This window comes from Elephas maximus, chromosome 4 (assembly GCF_024166365.1).
Source record: "Elephas maximus indicus isolate mEleMax1 chromosome 4, mEleMax1 primary haplotype, whole genome shotgun sequence".
NCBI lineage: Eukaryota > Metazoa > Chordata > Mammalia > Proboscidea > Elephantidae > Elephas > Elephas maximus.
In genome coordinates this window covers 179,864,040-179,883,883 of record NC_064822.1, presented here as the reverse complement: position 1 = coordinate 179,883,883, position 19,844 = coordinate 179,864,040, and the positions used below count along the sequence as shown (strand labels likewise).

Here is a 19,844-nt window from a genome sequence, read left to right as displayed (position 1 = left end):
GGGCAGTGGGCTGTCCTGACCATCACACTCTGGGTCCTCTTGGCAGGAACTGGCAGCTGCTGAGCGTGCCAAGCGCCAGGCCCAGCAGGAGCGGGACGAGCTGGCTGACGAGATCGCCAACAGTAGTGGCAAAGGGTGAGCCGTGGACGGCACGTGCTTCTGAATACAGAGGTGGGTGGTGGGGGCAGCACCCACTGCCGGACAGGCCCTCACACGTCTTCCCCCTGCCCAGAGCCCTGGCGTTGGAGGAGAAGCGGCGCCTGGAGGCCCGCATTGCCCAGCTGGAGGAGGAGCTAGACGAGGAGCAGAGTAACACGGAGCTGGTGAACGACCGGCTGAAGAAGACGAACCTGCAGGTGGGGAACCAGGCTAGCCAGCCTCTTCTCACATGGGGCCCAGGCCCACTTCTGAGATGGGGGTAGGCCTCACAGACAGCAGCTGGCACAAGTAGAGGCCTGAGTGCCAGCTGCTCGCTGATGGCTTAAGGGTAAGATGTCCTGGTACCTTTAAAGGTCCTCCACAGTTTCTCTCTCAGGAGTTGAGTTGCCGGATCCTTAGTAAGGGTAGCATCTTTTTCTGGGAGAGCCGGGACTTTCACCCCTGGGCCTGGTGTTATCTGGCACATGGGCGAGGCCCTCTTGGGACCCTACTGCCATCTTCATGCCCTCCAGCTGTGTCCCGGCTATCTCCAGCCGGTCTTCCTGGAGTCACGGGCCCTCCTTTGTGCAGATCGATCAGCTTAACACCGACCTGAACCTGGAGCGCAGCCAAGCCCAGAAGAATGAAAACGCACGGCAGCAGATGGAGCGCCAGAACAAGGAGCTCAAGGTCAAGCTGCAGGAGATGGAGGGCACCGTCAAGTCCAAGTACAAGGCCGCCATCGCAGCCCTAGAGGCCAAGATCACACAGCTGGAGGAGCAGCTGGACAATGAGACCAAGTATATGCCCCTACCCCAGCCCACCCAAGCTGTAGATGCCCAGGGCCTGGACCCACCCTCGGGCCCTGCTGGGATGCTGTCCCCAGAGCTAGGTCAGGAGCCAGGACAGAAACCAGCCTGAGTCCAAGCGGCTGTTTCCCTCCATCCTGACAGGGCCCTCAGGGGGACCCTATGGGGTTTGAATAGGACCCCACAGCCCACCCGAAAGCTGGGAAGTTTGGTGACTAGCTGTGAGGGCTGAGTCAAGGGGGGTGAGGGTTTCTGCCTAGATGGGCAGCAATCTTATGGGCCCAGCAAGACTGAAGTTTCCCAAATCTCAGCTTTCCCTTTTCTGAGCTTATGCTCCTTGCGAGGTGCCACTTCCCCTCCCTGAGCCCCAGTTTCGTCCTCTGTAAAACGGGAAGAATCGCAGTGCCTCTGATAAGAGCGAAAGCACACAATAGATTTTCAAAGCACATAGTGGGTGTTCAGTAAAGACTGTCACCCTTCACATCAAGGCCCCTGGGTAATGGGTGGTCCAGCTTAGGACTTGTAGGCGGGACTCCTGCAGGAGGGTCTGGAAGTTGTGTGCCCTCTGAGCGCTGTGTCTGCTGCACAGGGAGCGCCAAGCGGCCTGCAAACAGGTGCGTCGGGCGGAGAAGAAGCTAAAGGACGTCATGCTGCAGGTGGATGACGAACGGAGGAACGCCGAGCAGTTCAAGGACCAGGTGTGCTCGAGGGCTGAGCTGTGGGGACCCACCTCCCGGCAGTGGGAGAGGGGCCCACCCAGAGCCTCTAATGAGGGCCAATGGCCACGTGTCTCTGCAGGCTGACAAGGCGTCCACCCGCCTGAAGCAGCTCAAGCGGCAGCTGGAGGAAGCTGAGGAGGAGGCCCAGCGGGCCAATGCCTCCCGCCGGAAACTGCAGCGCGAGCTGGAGGATGCCACTGAGACGGCCGATGCCATGAACCGCGAGGTCAGCTCCCTCAAGAACAAGCTCAGGTAAGCCTGCCCGACCTTGACATTCAGCCTCTCTTTGGCCCCTTTGCCTTATGATTTCCCCTTAAAAAGCTCATTTGTTCCGAAAAGCACACCAGGACCTTCAGCACCTGTGACTGGCGTCTTCTCTAAGCCAGGTGCCGGTGGGGAAGGCAGTGACAGAATGTCGGCCACAGAGCCATCTGGACCCCTTCATCGGGGCTTCTGCCTTGCATGACTTGGACGCCCTCCTGGGCCTTAGCCCAGCTTTTCAGTAAACAGTAAACTCTGTCGGTAATTACAGGCAGTCCCCGGGTTATGAACTTCTTCAGGCTTATGTCTAACCTCTAGTTACAAACCAGCCCCCATAAAGCTGAGTATATTAAAAATTCTGGGTATGTACAATGGTCTGTAATAGCAAACGCGCTACTTTGCGATGGGCGTCATAATATTGTTATTATCACTATTGTATCATTATGTTAAAGCTGTTCTAGTGTACCTGGAAGTACTTCATTGTATTCGTAGAAAGATACACTGTAGACTATATGCTAGGAGGAACATTTGACTAAATGACGTTAGATACAAACCATATCTAACTGCTCCGACATACGTACAAATTCAGCTTAAAGACAGATTTAGGATTGGAACTTGTTAGTAATCCGGGGACTGCCTGTATTCCCAGCCTATCTTAAAAGTCTGTTCCTGTCACTGCTCTAAGCCTGATGAGTACTTTTCAATGCTGGGTGTTTTGAATTAGAAGTTGATGAAGGCAACCTGGTCCAGCCCCTGGCACATAGCCCCTAAACCAAAAAAATGCAAACCTGTTGCTGTTGAGTCAGTTCTAACTCACAGTGACCCTATAAGACAGAGTAGAACTGCCCCATAGAGTTTTTAAGGAGCACTTAGTGGATTCGAACTGCCGACCTTTTGGTTATATAGCCCCTGGTGGCTAGTAAATATGCAAGTGTAATCTTGGAACGCTTGTAAAAACTAACAGGCATCTTTGTATTGCTGAAGGGGGCGTTAGGGTTTCCGAAGTGTAGCCCAAGATGAGGCAGAGTGCCTTTTTCTCTGGAATTCTCATTTCTTACCTCATTTGCACAGGAGTCTTTTTTTTTTTTTTTTTTAGCATAAAGCAACAAGACCAGACATTGTGGTCAGTATTTACTGTTAATCCTTGTGCACCGTATAGACTGCTGTGCCTGGTCTCTCTTGCCGTCAGCTGTTTAGTAATAAGTGTGAGCAGAAGACAGCATTTGCAGAAGGCAACGCTCTACCCTTGCGACTTTCCCCCTTTGATTCAATGCTGTTTTCTTGACTGTTCTGATGCTAGTGTTTTGTGTTAAAACGTCTGATCCCTGGATGTTTCGCAGGAAATTTGGTTATCTGCTTTCCCAGAGGCTCAATGTCGCATCTCCCTCTGGGGAGAAGTTAGGTGCCTAGTTTCTGTCCAAAACTCACTTTGCAATGTGTGCGCCGTGTTGTACGCCCACCCCTGACTCCCACCCCACCTAACCCTGCTGACCCTCGGCTCCTGTTCCTCCAGGCGTGGGGACCTGCCTTTCGTCGTGCCCCGCCGAATGGCCCGGAAGGGTACTGGTGATTGCTCGGACGAGGAGCTGGATGGCAAAGCCGATGGGGGCGAGTCCAAAGCTGCTGAATAAGCCTCCTCTCTTCCTGCTGCCGAAATGGACAGACAGACGACTCCGCCTCCCCTTCTTCACCCCGCAGCACCCCCTCTCCATCTTCTGGGGACTACTGTGACCGTGCCCCCCCTAAACTCCCAGTCCCTACCAGGCCAGGAGACCTCAGGCCTGCAGATGCCCGCCTGCCTGCCCCCTGGCCTGTCGAGGGCATTTGGTTTTTTTTGCTGCAGTTCCTTCAGCTCCCCTCCTGCCCCTCCTCTCAGAATCTTATACCAAAGAGTCAGGGTCCAGGGTCCAGGGCCCAGGCCTGGGAAAGAGTGACCAGCAGGCTCTCCAACCCTCTCTTGCCAAAAGGCACAAGATGGCGAGTCAAGGAGGGCAGGCCCCTGGGGATGGGCCAGAGCGTTTTCTATGAATCTATTTTTCTTCTGACTAAAGGAGTTTTGATAGCCTGACACCCCGTTAGAGTTGACACCTTCCGCTCCCCGTCTTCCTCTCCTCTCTGCTGTTGGCAATCACACGTGGTGACCTCACACACCTGCTGCCTCTTTGGGCCCCCCCACTCCAGGGGGTTCTGGGTGGTTCAGCAAGAGTAGGCCTCGGGGGCTCCACTTCTGTGCCGGGCACGGAATGCTGGGGTGGGGGAGGTGGCGAACTCCTCCCAGGCAGCGCCACTGTCCTCTGCTCCCTTCCTGATTCCAAAATGTCTCAAGTGCAATGATGATCCCTGCCTTTGCCGAGAACAGCCTGTCCATGCCACAGCCGGGCTGTGGGGCCGAGCAGACAGGGCATCGGGGCCCAGTTGGGACGGCCAGCAGCCTTCCGGCGGCTTTTCCCAATACTCTCGGGGACCAAATATATTTAATGGTTAAGGGACTTGTCCTGAGTCTGACAGCCAGAGCGGTAGCGAGGGTCAGCGGGCCCTCCCGCAGCTTCGTACCTGCTCCAGGACTGGGCTGAGGCAGCTGACCTGCACCATTGACTCAGTGTAGTTCAAAAGCCTGTCGTCTATCTGCACAGATCTATTTTAAAAGGAAAAATAAAAAGGGGTTTTCTTTCCTCCCTCCTCTGGTCATAAATGATAAAATTCCAAGTCTTGATCACTGCCTTTCCTTTGGAACCATGTTTAGAAGAGAGTAGCTTGTCCTACGCTGGTCTACACTGGTCGCTGAACTTACCTGTATTCTTAACTGTTGTTGTATATGCTGCATTTAGACTTAACTATGGCAAAGAAGGCATTTTTTTTTTTTTTTTCTAAAAAAAAAAAAAAAGAAACAATGAATCATGAAGATACAGGAAAGCTACAAATGCCTACAAAGCTCTGAATTCAGGTCCCAGTTGCTGTCACAAGGAGTGAATGGCACTCCCACCCCCCCATTTTTTTATATAATGAAAGTGCCTTAGCATGAGTTGCAGCTGTCACTGCTACAGTAAGCTGGTTTACAGATGTTTCCCACTGAGCGTCACAATAAAGAGTACCATCTGCTATGCGCGCGTGTCCCATTGTCCGTCTGCGGAGGGGGCAGGCCTGCAAGGGGCCGCGCCTTGCTTCTGCAGCAGGCCCCGACACGGTGCAGCGTCCAGGTGCTTCCAGTACCTTCCATGTGGCTGGGGCATTGGCTCGGGTGGGGTTGGCCAGTCACGCGGAAGAGACAGAAAGGCTGGCCAGATATAAGGATGCTAGGAGCCCTGGTGGTACAATGGTTAAACACTCAGCTGCTAACCAAAGGCTGGCGATTTGAACCCACCTAGTGGCTCTGCAGAAGAAAAGACCTGGTGATCTGCTTCTATAAAGATTATAGCCTAGAAAACCCTATGGCATATCTATGCTCTGTCAGATGTGGTCCGTATATAACAGCGAGAGTGTTTTACATAAACGTCTTGGTTAAGTTCAGTTATTGGGCACCTACTATGTGCTTGACATTGAGCTGGCACTAGGGTTAGAGAGGTCAATGAGACCCAAGCACTGACTTCCAGGAGCTCCCTTAATCATCAAACAACGCAATGCCTGCCCTGTGGAGTTGCCCCCCGAGTGCTGTAGAAGCAGGAGGGAGGGAGTCAGTGACTGCTGGAGTGGGAGGCACTTCACACAGCTGCCAAAGCTTTTGTTTATTCAATTATCCCTTTCCCAAGTGCCGAGCTTAAACCAGGCCCCTTGCCAGATGCTGAGAGTACAAGGCAGTAGAAGATAGGTGTTCTGCAGAGGCCAGAAGGAGGGGAGGGAGGGAAGGCTTTTCTCTGAGAAGGGATGTGTCGTCCACCTGAATTAAGGAGTGCTCGGGAACAGCAGGCTGCATGCGGGTGCCCCTGGGCTGCCTCATTTGGCCGTCAAGGTTTCTAGGGACTATCACATCCCCCTGGCAGGACAGAGCTTCTCCAGTGCACCCCAGGCCTCCAACAGCAACCCTGGGCCGCCTCAGAGCAGGTTCCACTTCAGCCCCTAGAAAGATAGGTGGGGCCGGGCACTGGAGGGCTGTGTGCTTCTCCCTTTTCATGTCACTTAGGGTTTTCTGGCTAGAAAAGTGCCATAGTGCCTTTTGAAGAACTTTCCCCTTTCCTCAATGTCTCACCATCCACTGTGGGTCTCCCCATCACTGTGAACTGTGCTGGTGCAGAGGGACAGCTGTCTTCATCTTTTGGGACATTGGCCACCCAGCTGTTTGTTGTTTCACAAGCCCAGTTTTTCTTTCCGTTTTAGATTCACAGGCAAAAAATTACGTTTCAACAAAAATAACCAGAACATCGTCATATAGGAAAAAAGAAACAAAACCACGTGCTCACTGAATATGCCTATAAACTAAAACCCCAGACCTGTTGCTTTGGAGTCCTGGTGACCCTACAGGAAGGGCAGAGGAGAGCTGCCCCACAGGGCGTGCTTGGGGGATTCGAACTGCTGACCTTTTGTTAGCAGCTGTAGCTCTTGACTACTGCGCCACATGATTGATATAATTGCCATACATTCAACTTTTTGTCTTTCCACAATTGAACTTAAACGAAGTTATGAGGAAAAGAGTGATTCCCTATATTAAATGCAGTGTGGACACTTGGAATATATCCGTGTATGTCAAGATTAATGTTTTTAACTAATGAATTCAGTTTACACCAATAACAGTGCCACTTACTGGAGACAATGTATATCGAAACTTTTGTTTTAATAACATCCTTAGTAGAGTGTCCCAGAGGTACGATGACAGAAACAGAAGACATTTTCAAACAATTTCAGCAAACTCAGCGTATTCATTTTTAATTTAGAGAACTAACTGGTGCGTCCTTTCCAAAACGCATCTTAAATCTCTCATTGGTAACATGTTCCAGCAATTTACACACTAAAATTCTTGTTAACACACAGCTGTCTCTTAACCCTCCCTCCCAGCCAGTCCACCCATACATCTGTCCGAGCATTCACACGTACATACGTAATAAGCAGCCATCAGGTGCTCCTGGCCTGGGTCCCACCTCTGCCATTTTCTGTGTCCTTCCTTGGGCAAGGGGGGAGCGATGGTGGCGCAGTGGTTGAGAGCTTGCAGTTCAAGTTCACCAGCTGCTCCTTGGAAACAGCACGGGGCAGTTTTACTCTGACCTTTAGGGTCGCTACGAGTTGGAATTTGTGTTTGGGCAAGGGCATTGCTTCTCTGAGTATATTCCTCAGCAGGGTCCAAGGTTAAGGGAGAGGCTCAGGGACCCTGAAGCTGGAATGCCAGCTCTCTGTCCTCCCAGGTGGACTTGGACAAGTTGCCCACCCTCTGCCTCACTGCTGTATGTGTAAAATGGGAAAATAGCAGCTGTCACTTAGGTTGTGGGGAGGAGTAGGTGACAAGGGCGAAGCACCCAGCATGGTGCCTGGTACCCAAAGGGGCCCATACCCATACCATGTTACCTATATAATGATCCTGGCCCTGCTACCTCCTCAGGTTCATTGGGAGGATAGAGGCAGAGCTGGCTGAAAAAAATGCCAGCTGCAAAACTCTCCGCAAGTATTTGTCACTATGTAATTTGTTGAGCCCACCACCCATCGGTGTGTCACACTGTGGTGGCTTGCGTGTTGCTATGATGCTGGAAGCTATGCCCTGTATTTCAAATACCAGCAGGGTCATTCATGGTAGGCAGGTTTCAGCAGACTTCCAGACTAGGAAGAAAGGCCTGGTGCTCGGCTGCCAAAAATTAGCCAATGAAAACCATATGGATCATAACAGAACATTGTCCAATACAGTGCTGGAAGGTGAGCACCCTAGGGTGCAAGGCATCACACAATAGCCACAGCAGTGGACCCAATTGTACCGGTGGTCGTGGAAATAACACAGGACCGAGCAGCTTTAGTTCTGTTATAAAGTCGGGATGAGCGCATCTGACTCGACAGCAACTACCACGATCTGAAAAGTAGCAAGACAAGGAGGAATGTACACTCTTCATGTCTTGGCCACTCATTGTCTCCATGGAGTGAGAAACTCCTTTGTCCTGAGGACCGAGGACAGCAGCGGTGGGAGCCCAGGGGAGCGGGAGTGGTTTTTCTGGGGACCAGCTTAAGAAGGGGGTCCACTTTTGGCAAAACAATTAGACACGTGCCCCGGGGACCATTAGCTTAATGTGGTCCTCCTTGCCCTGTCACCCTGGACACGTCACTGTCTCTCTGGCCAGCTTCCTTATCTGTCAGGTAAAGTGCACTAGACCCTGGCTACTCCAAGTGTGGTGCCTGGACCAGCAGCATCGGCTGCCTGTGAGAGCTGGTTAGAAACAATTTGGGGCCCCACCCCAAGCCCTCTGAATCTGCACTTGTGTTTTAACAAGATCCCCTAGATGACCTTGAAGCATTTTGCCACCATCTTGACCATCCTCAGCCCCCAAGAATGTTCCCTAGGGGCCTGCCCAAACCCATGGTTTGTGCTAGACTCTTGGCCCCAGAGCAAGTGGGGAACCCCAGGAGAGGCTGCTCTGTCTTTGGCACAGCTCTTTGTGCCTCTGCAGTCCACCATTGTACCCAGGGATGGTTGATGTAGGAACTCCTCCTGACTGCTCCTCAGACTGGTGCAGAGGGGTTTACACTGTGGGGCAGTGCCCAGGACAGTGACAGACTGTGGGGCCAGCGTCAGCCACCCAGCCAGCACAATGCCTGCTGTGTCACATAGCCCAGTGTCTGTGGCCCTTTAGGATACAGACAAGACTGGCTGAAACCCATCCTCCTACTTGCTACTGGTGGGAAGTCAATGCCTCCCCCAAGATGTCTGAGCATTCTCAGGTGGTCTTAGGTCCTCCCAGGCACAGTCAGCTCCAAGCTCTTGCTGCCCTAAATGCTCCCTGTTCCAAACACGTGGGCCCAGGTGTGCAATTCAGTCCCTTCCCCTCGTTTCCACCTCAATGGACATAGAGTTTTCAGGTGGTACACATGTAGGTGAGTTGGTTCTGACGCATAATGACCCTACGAACAACAGAATGAAACATTGCCCAGTCCTGTGCCATCCTCACAATCATTGCTATGTTTGAGCCCATTGTTGCAGCCACTGTGTCAGCTCATCTCGTTGAGGGGTTTCCTCTTTTTTGCTGACCCTGTGCTATACTAAACATGTCCTCCTTCTCCTGATAACATGTCCAAAGTATGTGAGGTGATGTCTTGCCATCCTCGCTTTTAAGGAACATTCTGGCTGTACTTCTTCCAATACAGATTTGTTCATTCTTCTGACAGCCCAAGGTATATTCAATATTTGTCACCAACACCATAATTCAAAGGCATCAATTCTTCAGTCTTCCTTTTTCATTGTCCGGTTTTCCCATGCATATGAGGCAATTGAAAATATGATGGCTTAGGTTAGACACACCTTAGTCCTCAAGGTGATACCTTTGCTTTTTAACCCTTTAAAGAGGACTTTTGCAGCACACCTGCCCACTGCAACATGAAGTTTGATTTCCTAACAGCTACTTATATGGGTGTTGATTGTAGGGCCAAGTAAAATGAAATCCTTGACAACTTCAATCTTTTCTCCATTTATTATGATGTTGCTAATTGGTCCAGTTGCGAGGATTTTTGTTTATGTTGAGGTCCAATGCAGACTGAAAGCCGTAGTCTTTGAACTTCATCATAAGTGCGTCAGGTTCTCTTTACTTTCGGCAAGCAAGGTTGTGTCATTTGCATTATGCAGGTTGTTAATGAGTCTTCCTCTAATCCTGATGCCATGTTCTTCATATAGTCCAGCTTCTCGGGTAATTGGCTCAGCATACAGATTGAGTAAGTATGGTGAAAGGATACAACCCTGACGCAAACATGTCATGATTTTAAACCAATCAGTATCCCCTTGTTCTGTCTAACTGACTTCCTCTTGGTCCATGTACAGGTTCCTCACGAGCACAATTAAGTGTTCTGGAATTCCCGTTCTTCATGATGTTCTTCATAATTTGTTATGATCCACACAGTCGGATGCCTTTGCATAGTCAGTGAAACACAGGTAAACATCCTTCTGGTATTCTCTGCTTTCAGCCAGGATCCATCTGACATCAGCAACGATATCCTGGTTCCACGTCCTCTTGTGAAACTGGCCTGAATTTCTGGCAGCTCCCTGTCAATGTACTGCTGGAAATGCTTTTGAATGATCTTCAGCAAAATTTTACTTGTGTGTGATATTAATGATATCGTTTAATGATTTCCTCATTTCGTTGGATCACCTTTCTTCGGAATGGGCACAAATATGGATCTCTTCCAGTCTGTTAGCCAGGTAGCTGCCTTCCAAATTTCTTGGCATAGATGAGTGAGTGCTTTCGGCGCTGGATCCATTTGTTGAAATACCTCAATTGGTAGTCGGTCAATCCCTGGAGGGTTTTTTTCGCCAATGCCTTCTGTGTAGCTTGGACCGCTTCGTTCAGTACCATTGGTTGTTGATCACATGCTACTTCCTGAAATGGTTGAATGTCAACCAATTCTTTTTGGTACAGTGACTGTGTATTCTTTCCATTTTCTTTTGATGCTTCCTGGTCATATAATATTTTCCCTGTAGATTCTTCCAGCATTTCTTCAGTTCTTTCAGCTTGAGAAAAGCCAAGTGTATTCTTCCCTTTCAGTTTTCTATCTCCAGGTCTTTGCACATTTCATTATAATCCTTTGTCTTTTTTGAGCTGCCCTTTGAAATCTTCTGTTCAGCTCTTTTATTTCATCATTTTTTACATTCGCTTTAGATACTCTGTGTTCTAGAGCAACTTTGAGTCTCTTCCGACATCCATTTTGCTCTTTTCTTTCTTTCCTGTCTTTTTAATGACCTCTTGCTTTCTTCATATATGATGTCCTTGTTGTCATTCCACAACTCATCTAGTCTTCAGTCATTAGTGTTCATTGCATCAAATCTATTCTGGAGATGGTCTCTAAATTCAGTTGGGTCAAGGTCGTACTTTGGCTCTCATGGACTTGCTCTAATTTTCTTCAGCTTCAGCTTGAAATTATATATGAGCAATTGATGGTCTGTTCCACAGTTGGCCCCTGACCATGTTCTGACTGATAATATTGAGCCTTTCCATCATCTCTTTCCACAGATGTAGTTGATTTGATTCCTGTGTATTTCTACTGGCGAGGTCCACATGTGTAGTCACTGTTAACATTGTTGAAAAAGGTATTTGCAATGAAGAAGTTGTTGGTCTTGCAAAATTCTATCATGTGACCTCTGGTGTCTTTCTATCACCAAGGCCATGTTTTCCATCTATGGGTTTTCCTCTCTTCCAACATTCACATTCCAATCACCGGCAATTATCAATGCATCTTTATTGCATGGTTAATCAACTTCAGACTGCAGAAGTTGGTGAAAAGCTTCAATTTCTTCATCTTTGGCCTTAGTGGTTGGTGTGTAAATTTGAATAGTGATCATATTAACTGGTCTTCCTTGTAAAGTATGGATATTATCCTATCACTGACAACGCTGTACTTCAGGATAGGTCTTGAAATGTTCTTTTTGACGATGAATGCAACACCATCCCTCTTCAATTCATCATTCCCGGGATAGTAGACCGTATGATCGTCTGATTCAAAATGGATGTTACCAGTCCATTTCAGCTCACTAATGCCTAGGATATCAATGTTTATGTGTTTCATTTCTTTGAGGACTTCCAATTTTCCTAGATTCATACTTTGTACATTCCACGTTTAGATTATTAGTGGATGTTTGTAGCTGTTTCTTCTTATTTTGAGTCTTGCCACATCAGCAGATGAAGGTTCTGAAAGCTTGACCCTATCCATATCATTAAGGTTAACCCTCCTTTGAGGAAGCAGCTCTTCCCTGGTCATCTTTTGGGCTCTTCTCCTGGCACTATATCAGACAGTGTTCTGCCACTATTCATAAGGTTTCACTGGCCAGTTTTTTCAGAAGTAGACTGCCAGGCTTTTCTTCCTAGTCTGTCTTAGCCTGGAAGCTCACTGAAACCTGTCCACCATGGATGACCCTGCTGGTATTTGAAATATCAGTGGCATAGCTTCCAGTGTCACAACATGAAAGCCACCACAGTACGACAAGCTGACAGATAAGTGGTTGGTACTTAGCTTGGCTCACGGGGTAATCTATCCATGTCAGGTATTGTGTTTGAAAAGAGGCTTTGAATCCGTAGGAAGGTGCTGTGGGGCTGGGAGAGAGACAGATGCCAGTCATACCTAGAAGCAGAATCTTTGATGAGGTGAAAAAATGTGAAATTGTTCACTATAGATTAGTAAGTAAGCACAAGTAAGCCCGTGCTTAACCTTGCTTATTGAGAAATCCACCCTGGGGGGTAGACTTTGCCTCTTTGCTGGACAAAGCAGAGAAGTCAGATAGCAATTCCACCTTCATGATTTATTAGCCATGGACCTCTTCTTCTCAGTTTCGTTGATTGTAAAATGGGGATAACTCCTAGCATTGGTGTGAGCATTAAACAATGGGCCTGCACGGGGCCCTGCTCACAGTTAGCCCTCTGTCAGTGGGAACCAGGCAAGAAGACAGGTTTATTTGATGCTTTCAGGACTGTCTGAATTGCTAGGAAAATGACCTTCCTGTAAAGCATCTCTGTTGGTGTGAAGAAGCTCTGTTGTCGAGTGGAAATGAACCAGGACAGAAAACAGGAGTTTTCTCTGTGGATATACCCACACATTTCTGGGTCCATCCAAACTGCTTGACCACCCAGGATGTGCCTTGGGAACCAGATGTGGTCCCTGCCATCAAGAACTAGTCTAGGGAGACAAGTGACTTAAAGGGTTAGGTGCAGGACACAGTCGATAAAGCTGGACTTAAAGTGTCCCCCCAGAGTGCCATGGTGCAGAGTGACAGGGAGGATGCTGGAGGACTTCTCAGAAGAGGTGATGCCTGACTGGGCTTTGAAGGATGGGCATGGTTTTTCCAGGCTGGAGGAGGCCCTCCCTGGGTGTTGCATAGGGTTAAGTGCTCAACTACTAGCCGTAAGGTTGGTGGTTCAAACCTACCAAAAGTCATCTCAGATGACAGGCCTGGTGATCTCCTTCTGAAAGGCCACACCCTTGAAAACCTTATAGGGCAGTTCTACTCTGCATGCTCGGGGTCTCCAAGCATTGAAATTGACTCGATGGTAACTAAACAAAAGTAGGTACTCCTGGCAGGTGGGACCTGCATTTACAAACATCTCGGAGCTTCAGGGCCATGGCATTCAAGGACAGCAATCCAACAGGAATGTAGGGAGCACCTGGTATGTGCGGGACAGTGCTGAGCGCTGGTGACCCAGAGCTGAATAGGCAGGGATGCTGGGTGAGGGGCGCAGGAGGGTGGGGTGGGGTGAGTCCACAGGGGGCAGTGGGAGTCATTTGCTACAGCCAGCACAGCCAGTTAGTGGCAAGGCTGGGCCTGGCTCCGGGGCACTGCTCCTTCCTGAAGACCTCACAGATCTCCAGGAAGCAAGGCAGAATGGGCTGAGTCTGCAAGGGCCTGGAATGTCAGGACTGGGTTGAAGGTGGTGCTGCCCGCAGGTTTGCTTTCTAATGTGTTTGTCCTGAGCTGCTCTGAGGGTGTGGCTTTTGGTTTCATTTTCGGATTCTCGAGTATATCTGGAGGCAGAGAGGATGTGTCTGGTGACTACACAACTACTTCGGCCCTCAGGCATCCGGGTCCACACACCTAAGAACAGCTTGATCTTACTCATATTTATTTGACAACAGGAAGATTCCTTGGTAAGTTGGGGGTAGGGTGAGAGGGCGAGGGTTATAGCCCCCATCTCATTCTCACAACAACTCCATAAGAAAAGGATTATCTTCATCCTTTTATAGAGAAGGAAAAACCAAAGCTCAGAGAGGCTAGGTAAAGGGCCCAAGGTCACACAGCTAAGTCCTAGCAACATCTGGATTTGAACCCAGGTTTGTCTGCCCCCTCCTGTCCCTGAGCAGTGGGGGGAAGGGGGAAGGATGGCTTAAATGGGTTACAAAGCTCTCCTGGGCTCTTAGCATGTGTTCCTAGCTGCCTGAGCCATGGCCAGGTGACCACAGGATGAAGGTAGGTGCTGGTGTGTTTGACCCTTTGGGCACTTTGGAGCAAGCAGAGGAGGTGGAAAAGGGGTGGTGAGCTAAGCCCTGAGGCTGCCCCCAGCATGCTGCTACTGAGGCCTGTTGGGGGCAAAGGACTTCTTTGGAGGTACAAAGAATCCGGAGGTTGTTCCACCTACACTGTCTGAGAACCTGCTCTGTGCCTGGCTCTTTAGGGGAAACTGAGGCCCTGAGAGGGCAGTGACTGGGCCAGGGTGCCTTGCCTACATGATAGAGGCTAAGCAGGGAGATGGCAGGACTCCAGCTCCTGAACCCCACCAGCCCCCTGTTCGGGACTGCAGGATGACAGGAGAAGAGAGAGGAAGTCCTGTGTGTCTGAACTCAAAACACAGCCCAGACATAGGATGTGAGGAGGGCGTGTTGTGGAATGGTATCCACAGTGCGATCCCGTCTTTGTGACCTTTAAATCAAAGACCAAACTCCACATGAGTGAGTATAACCTTTGGAGTGTGTGCTTAGATCTGTGTGTTTGTAGAAGCAGAGACAAACCCGGAAGGCAGAGACCAAGCTGTTACCAGAGGTAAGGACCCCTGTGAGGGTAGAATAGACTTTCGTTAAGAGATATGGCTGCTAACCAAAAGGTCGGCGGTTTAAATCCACCAGAGGCTCCTTGGAAACTCCACGGGGGCAGTTCTACTCTGTCCTATAGGGTCGCTATGCGTCGGAATCGACACGACGGCAGTGGGTTTGGTTTTGGTTGCGTAGAGTCTACTATGAGTATTGCCAGTGTTTTCTCTTAGTTTATTGTATTCTGGTTTTGTTTATGGTATCCTTTGCAATTTTTATTTTGAAGAGCTCAGATCTGTCACACTTTCCGTTTATGGCTTGTGGGGTTTGTGCCTTGATTAGAAATGTTTTCCCAACTCAACATTATTTTTATTGTTTCTTCCAGTACATTTGTAAGCTTTTTCTTTCTGGTTTATGTTTCAATCTTGAATCCCTTTAATTCTTTCTAGTAGAAGGTTTTTTTTTTTTTTTTTTTTTTTAATATAAGACATATTTCGTGAGCACCTACTGGAACCAAAAAGGAACAAGACTTGTTTCATGCCTTCAAAGGAGCCTCCAGTGCAGTAGGAAAGGATTTCCACCCTCTCCCTCAAAAAGTTCCTGCAAGCAATTAGTGAAGGAGAATGGAATGAGACTGAAGGGGCCCAAGTCCCCACCTGGACCTGGGCTCTAAGGCTTCAGTGAGGCTTTGGAATATTTGAATATTCAAATTTTAGCTGAGACCCCTGTCTTTCCACAATTCTCTCTTCCTCCTGATATAAAAATATTACGGCTGGAGGAAGGAGACACAAGGAAACAAATGAAAAAACACTCAGAAAAAAATGTCGTCTGTTGTTGGTTGCCAGGGAGTTGATTCTGAGTTATAGTGACTCATGATAGAACTCTAAAAAGTACATTAGAGCAGAAAGGGAAGAGGCCCTGGGTAAGTAAAGCACTACTGAAGAAGAAGTGTAAAGTAGGAGGACTCGCACTGCCTGACCTCAGCTGACTACTGAGGTATATAGCTATGGTAGTCAAAACAGCCTGGTACTGGTACGACGACAGATACATTGACCAATGGAACAGAATTGAGAACCCAGATGTAAATCCACCACTTAAGTCACCTGATCTTCCACAAGGGCCCAAAGTCCTTCAAATGGGGAAAAGATGGTCTCTTTAACAAATGGTGGTGGCAAAACTGGATGTCCATCTGCAAAAAAAAAAAAAAAAAAAAAAAAATGGGACTCGTACCTCACACCATACACAAAAGCAAATTCAAAATGGATCAAAGACCTAAATATGAAATGAAAACTATAAAGATCATAGAAGAAAAAATAGGATCAATGTCAGAGACCCTAATACATGGCATTAACAGGATACAAACCATAACTAACAACACACAAACACCAGAAGATAAGCTAGATAATTGGGATTTTCTAAAAATTAAACATTTGTGCTCATCAAAAGACTTCACCAAAAGAGTACAAAGAGAACCTACAGACTGGGAAAAAATTTGGGGCTATGGCAAATCCAACGAAGGTCTAATCTCTAAAGCCTACAGGAAAATCCAACACCTCTACAACAAAAAGACAAACAATCCAACTAAAAAATGGGCAAGGAAAACGAAGAGACACTTCACCAAAGAAGATATTCAAGCGGCTAACAGACACATTAGGAGATTCTTGCTGTCACTAGCCATTAGAGAAATGCAAATTGAAACCACAATGAGATCCCATCTTACTCTGGCATTACTGGCACGAATCAAAACAACAGAAAATAACAAATTTTGGAGAGGCTGTGGGGAGATTGGAACTCTTATGCACTGCTGGTGGGCATGTAAAATGGTACAACTATTTTGGAAAACCATATATGGTGCTTCCTTAGAAAGCTAGCAATAGAAATACCATATGATCCAGCAAACCCACTCTTGGGACTATATCCTAGAGAAATAAGAGATGTCACACGAATAGATATGCACACCCATGTTCATTGCAGTATTGTTCACAATAGCAAAAAGATGGTAACAACCCAGATGCGCATCAACAGATGAATGGATAAACAAACTATGGTCCATACACAATGATAAGGAACAATGATGAATCTGCGAAGCATCTCACAACACGGATGAATCTGGAGGGCATTATGCTGAGTGAAATAAGTCAGTCACAAACGGACAAACATTGTATGAGACCACTACTATAAAAACTGATGAAAAGGTTTACACACAAAAAGAAACAATCTTTGATGGTTACGAGGGAGGGGAGAGGTGAGGATGGAAAAACACTAAATAGACGACAGATAAGCGGTAACTTTGGTGAAGGATAAGACAGTACGCAATACTGGGGAAGCCAGCATAACTTGTCCAAGGCAAGGTCACGGAAACTCCATAGACATACCCAAAGTCCCTGAGGGACCAAATTACTGGGCTGAGGCTGTGGGGACCATGGTCTTGGGGAACTTCTAGCTCAATTGGCATAACATAGTTTATAAAGAAAATACTCTACGTTCTACTTTGGTGAGTAGCATCTGGGGTCTTAAAGGCTTGTGAGTGACCATCTAAGATATTCCACTGGTCTCGTGTTGTCTGGAGCAAGGGAGAATGAAGGAAACCAAAGACACAGGGAAAGATTAATCCAAAGGACTAATGGACCACAGGTACCACAGACTGAGTCCAGCAGAGCTCGCTGGTGCCCGGTTACCACCACTGACTGCTCTGACAGGGTTCGCAATAGAGGGTCCTGGACAGAGCTGGAGAAAAATGTAGAACAAAATTCTAACTCACAAAAAAAGACTGACAGAGACTGGAGAAACCCCAAGAGTATGGCCCCGGACACCCTTTTAGCTCAGTAGAGAAGTTACTCCAGAGGTTTACTTTTCAGCCAAAAACAAAACAAAACTAAAGGGGCACACCAGCCCAGGGGCAAGGACTAAAACTCAGGAGGGGACAGGAAAGCTTGTAATAGGGAACCCAAGGTGGAGAAGGGGAGAGTGTTGACATGTCGTGAGGTTGGTAATCAATGTCATAAAACAATATGTGTACTAAGTGCTTAATGAGAAGCTAGTTTTTTCTGTAAACCTTCATCTAAAGTACAATAATAAAAAGAAAATAAAAAGTACATTAGATCCAGGGGGAAAATTCAGAACAGAATTTCAAATTCTCATAGAATCCATACATTTATAGCAAACCACATAGGGGGCACAGTTGCGGAGTCTTCCTGGTCATATCCAAACAACTCACAGGATTAGTTTACTGGCTGAAGGGCCTTGGGACCATACTCTCTGTGAACAGTTAGTCAATGGGCATAACATACTTCCCAAAGATAATATTCTACAACTGAGTTTTGTGGGTAGCATGTGGGGTTTTAAAAGCTTGTGACCGGCTGGCCACCTAAGACACAACTGTTGGTCCTTACTGTAGTGGAGCAAAAGAATAAGATGGAAATCAAAGGTTCAAAGAAGAAACTAATCCACAGGACTAATATCCCATGTGAACCACAACCTTTTCAAACAGGGGACCAGAAGAACTAGATGGTGCCTAGCTACCAATACCTACCATTCTGATGAGGAACAGTATAGAAGGTCCCCAGTAGAATAGAATTAAAAAATAGGACAAAACTCAAATTCCTTAAAAAGGCCAGATCTACTGAATTGGTAGAGACTAGAGAGAGAAACCCCTGAGAGTATCGCCCTAAGATAACTTTTGAACTTGGAATTGAAGCTATTTCAGTGAGTCACCCTTCAGCGAAATAATAGATTGGCTTATAAAATAAACAGTATCACCCACGAGTAATGTGCTCCGTTAGACAACGAACTACATGAGACCAAATGGTCAACATTTAGCCAAAAGCAGAGAACCAAGGAGCGTGCCTTAGTTTTCTAGTGCTGCTATAACAGAAATACCACAAGTGGATGGGTTCAACAGAGAGCAACTTACTCTTTCACAGTCTAGAAGGCTAGAAGTCTGAGTTCGTGGTGCTAGTTCCAGGGGAAGCCTTTCTCTCTCTGTCGGCTCTTGGGAAAGGTCCCTGTCATCAATATTCCCCTGCTCTAGGAGCTTCTCAGCACAGGGACCCCAGGTCCAAAGGACAGTGCTCCTGGTTCTACATTCTTGGTCGTATGAGGTCCTCCTGTCCCTCTGCTTACTTCTCTCTTTTATATCTCAAAAGAGATTGACTCAAGGTACAACCTTATCTTTTAGACTGAGTCCTGATTCATTAACATAACTGCCATTCGTCCCACCTCATCAACATCGTAGAGGTAGGATTTACCACATTAGATCACAAAATGGTGGACAATCGCACAATACCTGGAATCATGGACTAACAATTTGACACGTATTTTCAGGGCAACAATTCAATCCATGACAGAGGAGAAGAGAAGCTAGATCAATGGAAACAGAACAAACAGAACGAAAATCTTGACAATGCTGACACATTGTAAAAATTGTAACCAATGTCATGGGACGATTTGTATAAAAATTGTTAGCGGGAAACCTAATTTGCTCTGTAAACTTTCACCTAAAACACAATAAAATATTTTAATTTTTTTCCTGTATTTTATTTTAGTGAGTAGGATTGTTAGTCTCCTTTGTGGTTACCTTAATATTTACCCCTATTTTTCTAAGTTTAAACCTCACTTTTATTTCTTTATATCACTTTGTCTTCCTCTCCATATGAAAGATCTATAACTACATTTCTTAGACCCTCTTTGTTGTTTTAATGTTGTCTTCTTTTACGTGATGCATCGCTGTTTCCCTAGTTTGAGCGTTTTTTTAATCTTGATTTATTTTTGTGATTTCCCTATCTGGGTTGACATCTGGTTGCTCTGTCCTGTGTTCTAGTCTTGGGTTGATTGCTGATATTACTGATTTTCTAACCAGAGAACTCCCTTTAGTATTTCTTGGAGTTTTGGTTTGGTTTTTATGAATTCCCTAAACTTCTGTTTATCTGGAAATATCCTAATTTAGCCTTCATATTTGAGAGAGAGTATTGCTGGATATATGATTCTTGGCTTGCAATTTTTCTCCTTCAATGCTTTATGTAAGTCATCCTATTGCCTTCTTGCTTGCAAGGTTTCTGCCGAGTAGTCTGAACTTATTCTTATTGACTGTCCTTTGTAGGTGACTTTTTGTTTAACCCTAGCTGCTCTTAAAATTCTCTATCTTTGGTTTTGGCAAGTTTCATTATAATATGTCTTGGTGACTTTCTTTTAAAAATCTACCTTATGTGGAGTTCGGTGAGCATCTTGGATAGATATCTTCTCATCTTTCATGATATCAGGGAAATTTTCTGCCAACAAATCTTCAACAATTCTCTAT

The 19,844-nt window shown here is 47.1% G+C and overlaps 2 protein-coding genes across 4 annotated transcripts in view; both read left to right on the top strand.

The window, feature by feature from the left end:
- The window catches only part of MYH9 (myosin heavy chain 9), a 105,086-nt gene extending 100,054 nt beyond the window's left edge, over positions 1-5,032 (top strand). The window contains exons 36-42 of one of the 2 annotated variants that reach the window (XM_049884329.1): positions 47-135; positions 233-356; positions 730-938; positions 1,537-1,645; positions 1,746-1,918; positions 3,024-3,050; positions 3,441-5,032. In XM_049884329.1, the coding sequence (XP_049740286.1) occupies positions 47-135; positions 233-356; positions 730-938; positions 1,537-1,645; positions 1,746-1,918; positions 3,024-3,050; positions 3,441-3,558 (849 nt within the window). In that variant the 3' untranslated portion in view covers positions 3,559-5,032. The remainder of the gene's footprint in view (positions 1-46; positions 136-232; positions 357-729; positions 939-1,536; positions 1,646-1,745; positions 1,919-3,023; positions 3,051-3,440) is intronic. The other variant, XM_049884330.1, reaches the window with a different exon arrangement.
- An 8,272-nt stretch (positions 5,033-13,304) lies between these two features.
- The window catches only part of LOC126076000 (apolipoprotein L3-like), a 110,363-nt gene continuing 103,823 nt past the window's right edge, over positions 13,305-19,844 (top strand). For both annotated transcript variants that reach the window (XR_007517390.1, XM_049884326.1), the window contains exon 1: positions 13,305-13,672. The gene's annotated coding sequence lies outside the window, so the exon portion shown is untranslated. The remainder of the gene's footprint in view (positions 13,673-19,844) is intronic.